Here is a 4,675-nt window from a genome sequence, read left to right as displayed (position 1 = left end):
CATAACACTTGTTACCAATCAAATTTATTGTATTCTAACATATTCTAACCCCAAACAACACTAGATAAGTCATTTAATGGTTCAACGCAATGTTTCCGAGTTCTTAGCCTATTTGGGACCCAATTTCAATAAGTCTTTCTCCACACTTCTAAACACTTTTCATGCATCTCTAGCACTTGTAACAAGTCAAATTTATTTTATTCTAACATATTCTAACCCCAATCAACACTATACAAGCCATTTAATGCCTTAAAGCAATGGTTGTGGGTTCTTAGCCTATGTTGGACCAAATTTCGGCAAACATTTCTACACACTTCTAAACACTATTCATGCATCTCTAGCACTTGTAATCAATCAAATTCATTTTATTTTTACATATTCTAAACCCAAACAACACTAGATAAGTCATTTAGTGGTTCAACGCAATGTTTCCGAGTTCTTAGCTCATTTGAGACCCAATTTCGACAAGTCTCTCTCCACACTTCTAAACACTCTTCATGCATTTATAGCACTTGTAATCAATCAAAATTATTGTATTCTAACATGTTCTAACCCCAAACAACACTATACAAGCCATTTATTGGTTTAACGCAATGTTTCCGAGTTCTTAGCCCATTTGGGACCCAATTTCAACAAGTATTTCTCCACACTTATAAACACTTTTCATGCATCTTTAAAAATTTTAATCAATCCAATTTACTGTATTCTAACATATTCTAACCCCACTCAACACTAGACAACCCATTTACTGCTCCAAAGACATGTTTATGGATTCTTAGCCCATTTGGGACTAAATTTCAACAAGTCTTTTTACACACTTCTAAACACTCTTCATGCATCTCTAGCACTTGTAATAAATCAAAGTTAATGTATTCTAACATATTCTAACTCCAAACAACACTAGACAACCCATTTACTACTCCAAAGACATGTTTATGGATTCTTAGCCCATTTGGGACCAAATTTCAACGTCTTTCTACACACTTCTAAACACTCTATATGCATATTTAGCACTTGTAATTAATCAAAGTTATTGTATTCTAACATATTCTAACCCCAAACAATACTAGACAAGCCATTTAATGCTTCAAAGCAATCACTACAAGAAAACAGGCAAACTGCGACTACAACAATAGTCGCGCAATAGTCGCTATGCCAAAATGTACGACTATATGACGACTAAAACGTGTAGTAGTCGCTAAATATAGTGACTATTGAGCGACTGCTATGTGACTATGTTACGACTATTTGGCAACTAGTCGAAAGCTGTATTTATACGAATATTGTTGTATTTGGTTCGTATTCGAAATGGTTGTATTTGGTTCCTGTTGTTGTTTTTGGTTCCTATTTGTTATGTACATAAACTTAACATTCATAAACTATTCAATCCAAAAACATTCATAAACTATTAAATCCAAAACCATTCATTATAACATTAGATAAGGAAAGAGTACATGGTACATGTTAACAAAACACAAAATCCAGATGACATCAAGTTCATGTATCTACACTACAGATACAAAATCCAACAGATAAAGGAAAGTGAAAATGAGTTCAAGAGGGAAGATAGCTGAGAATTAGAGAGAGTAACCTAAGGTGGAGATGGAGTAGTAGGTTGAGCTGGTTGGTGAACACTGGTTGAGGAAGGCTGTGCTACTGCAGCTGATTTGGAAGCCATAAAATCCAAGAACCGCGGATCATTTTCTCGTAGATATTCTGCTACCATGGTCAAGTGTTCAATCTGGCCCTTTTGCTCAGCCATAGCTCGGGAATGCTCAGCCACAACTCGGGCTTGCTCAGATTCACGGGCAACCACTTCTGCATCACGCTTAGCATTGTAAGCAACTTGCTCCTCGATCTTGCGTTGAGCTTCTTTCAGTTGCTCCTCCAATGCCAAAAACGATGTAGAGTTGCCTGGGTGATTCAGCTTGCCATTGACTAGACTGTCCTTAAGGCTTCCAACTCCATAAGGAATGCCTCGAGAATCCATCTCCGTAGACTATGAAAGTAAGATAAAACCAGAAAGTTAGTCTTTGTGAGTATAAAAAAGTAAACACAGAGTAACCAGAGGGAAAAATGTGACTTAACCTGAAGAAAGATGGTCGTCATCTCGTCTACTGTGAGCTCCCGAGGTGGTGAAGCGGCATCTGAAAGAGCTGAAGTATCTGCCTGAAGCTCAGCCAACTTATCTTGCACGTTCTTCTCATAAGTTTCACCAACTTTCTCCGCCTTTCGATCGACATACGAACCATCTGGCTTTGTATGAGTCTTGACGAAAAGTTCACCAAGACTCACAGGTCTACCCATTTTCTGTTCCTAAAATGTAAGCAAATAAACAAAAATTATCAGAAGGTGTAAGATAACAGTTAAACTGAAGCAAGTAAACTTACCATTTCATATTGGATTTGTTGAAACGACTTAGGCCCTGAGAAGTGGACGTGAGGACCAAGACCCTTACGGTCAGACATACGTGCAGAGGAGTAGGTTTGACTCCTTTGTTGTGCTTCTTCAGTGTCCCAGTAAGCGACCATAACATCCCAGATGGTGTCTACGATCCAACTTGGTTGCTCTCGAGTAGTCCTCACAGTGCTAATCATGTCTTTCAACCGGCGTTGACATATCAACTCAGATTGCTCTTGCACTTGGCCTGTTATCAAGGGATCCCATGTGTGAGTTTTCTACAAAACAAAGATAAGAGAATGATGTTAGACTTGTTAGTGAAACAATATAAAAGTAAATATGTGAAGGCTATATAAGGAAGAACAAAAACCATATAGCAAACTCGATGAAGTATCTATCTCTTCTGTCCTGAGGCACACAAGACCAGTTATAAAAGAGTCCATCAAATTTGTTAGTCAAGACTTTAACAACCTTCTTAACTAGTTTCGGGTTCCGAGTAAACCTGCAAGCACATGAAATATCAAACCAAAAGTAGGAGCCAGAGTAAACATTGTGAATTCAATCAAAACAGAGCAGCGAGATTGAGTGAGATCAAACTAGAAATTGTAAACATTGTAATTCAATCAAAACAGAGAAGTGAGATTGACTGAAATCAAACTAGAAATTGTGAATAATATCAAAAACAGATACTACATTCTACACTCTATACATCACTACGTGCACTTTAAATTAAGAGATTCCTCATTACTTGTTAAGACAACACTAAAAAATTTCAATCGTCAAGTCCTTAGACAAACACCAAGACTAATTTTGGTTTATAAGACCAATTCATCTAACAAAACCTTAGACAAACACCAAGACAAATTTCTGGTTTCTAAGACTAATTCACCTAACAAAACCTTAGACAAACACCAAGACTAATTTCTTAGACAAACAACAAGACTAATTTGTGGTTTCTAAGACCAATTAACAGAGAACTTGAACAACACCAACATGCACAACAAGATTGTAAAAGGCAAGTGTCATACCATGTTGTGTTCGGCAAATCTTTGATTGACAGGACCGTTGTATACAAGTGTCTATCCGGAATAGCTAGGAGAGCATTGAGAGCTCGGGCTGTGTTCTCCTGGAGTTCTGGCAAGACTCGAGGACAATCCTCCTGGAAGTTGTTGCCTTGCGAAGAGTTTTGCCTTCGATGCCCTGGAGCTTGAGAGTGTTGCCTTTCATCCCCTGGAGCTTGAGAGTGTTGCCTTTGATGCCCTGGAGCTTGAGAGTGTACTTCTGCAGACGTCGGAGTCGCGGCATCAACTTCTTCAGTTCCGCCGCTCTGGAAAAGATGTTGTGGTGGTGGATAATTCCGGACTTGTTGTGCGGACGTTGCCTGTTGTCGATGAACTGGTCCTTCTTCCGCTGGAGATTGAGTCGGAGGGACTTGAACTGGTGGGGTGAAATTATACTGGCTTGGTAGATTGGTCGGTCTTTTGGTTGCAGAAGTCGACCCTCCAGCTCTCTGAGAAACGTTGGGAACGTTTTTCCTCTTACGTCCTCGTCCGGCCTTAGTTTCTCGAGGCATCATTTCGTCTTGATGGAAGAAAGAAGAGACTGAGTCGAAGAAGAAAATTGAGTGAGAGAAAAAAGATGGAACTGGAAGAAGATGAGATCGAATGAGAGGAAGAAGAAGATTGAGTCGAAGAAGAAGATTGACTCGAAGAAGAAGAAGATTGAATCGAAGAAGAAGACGATTGAGTCGAAGAAGAAGAGAGATTGTTTGGTCGATCGGCGTTTAGGGTTTCTCTTTTAGGTGTAAGTGTTTCAAAGAGCAAAACGCAGAGTGTAAGAGCTGGGCCGTAAATTTCAAAAGCCCAATACTAATTAGTCGCCAAATAGTCGTTTTATTGGATATGGGCTTTAATTTTGCGAAAGCCCAATCACATTTAGTCGCTTCATAGTCATCCTGTAGTCGCTATTATTTTACACACTTTATTAGATAAGAATATGTTACAAACATATAATACAACACATTAGTACACAATATAAACAATACAAAAATACAAAAATTTACATATATTACCTTAGACTAAAATTAATTAGTATGGTTCTTCGTCATCTTCTTCTTCGTCATCAGAAGATGATAAATTACTACGGAATTCATCTTCAGGATCCGCATCTTCGATATCGTAATCAAGGTTATTTGGATTTTCTTCTTCTACCAAATTGTCTACTATAAGATCTTCAATATTAGTGATCATAACAGCGTCATCATTTTATGTTTGTA

The 4,675-nt window shown here is 38.3% G+C and overlaps 1 protein-coding gene across 1 annotated transcript; it reads right to left on the bottom strand.

The window, feature by feature from the left end:
* Positions 1–1,543: 1,543 nt before the first annotated feature.
* On the bottom strand, positions 1,544–2,611 carry LOC111828842. Its single transcript, XM_023777532.1, has 3 exons — positions 2,391–2,611; positions 2,089–2,316; positions 1,544–1,999 (listed from the first exon to the last, which is right to left on the bottom strand). The coding sequence occupies exons 1-3, from the start codon at positions 2,595–2,597 to the stop codon at positions 1,592–1,594; spliced, it is 843 nt and encodes a 280-aa protein (XP_023633300.1). The 5' UTR covers positions 2,598–2,611; the 3' UTR covers positions 1,544–1,591.
* Positions 2,612–4,675: the final 2,064 nt, after the last annotated feature.

Source organism: Capsella rubella, unplaced genomic scaffold (genome assembly GCF_000375325.1).
Source record: "Capsella rubella cultivar Monte Gargano unplaced genomic scaffold, Caprub1_0 scaffold_28, whole genome shotgun sequence".
Taxonomy (NCBI): Eukaryota; Viridiplantae; Streptophyta; class Magnoliopsida; order Brassicales; family Brassicaceae; genus Capsella; species Capsella rubella.
This window is presented reverse-complemented; position numbering and strand designations above follow the sequence as displayed.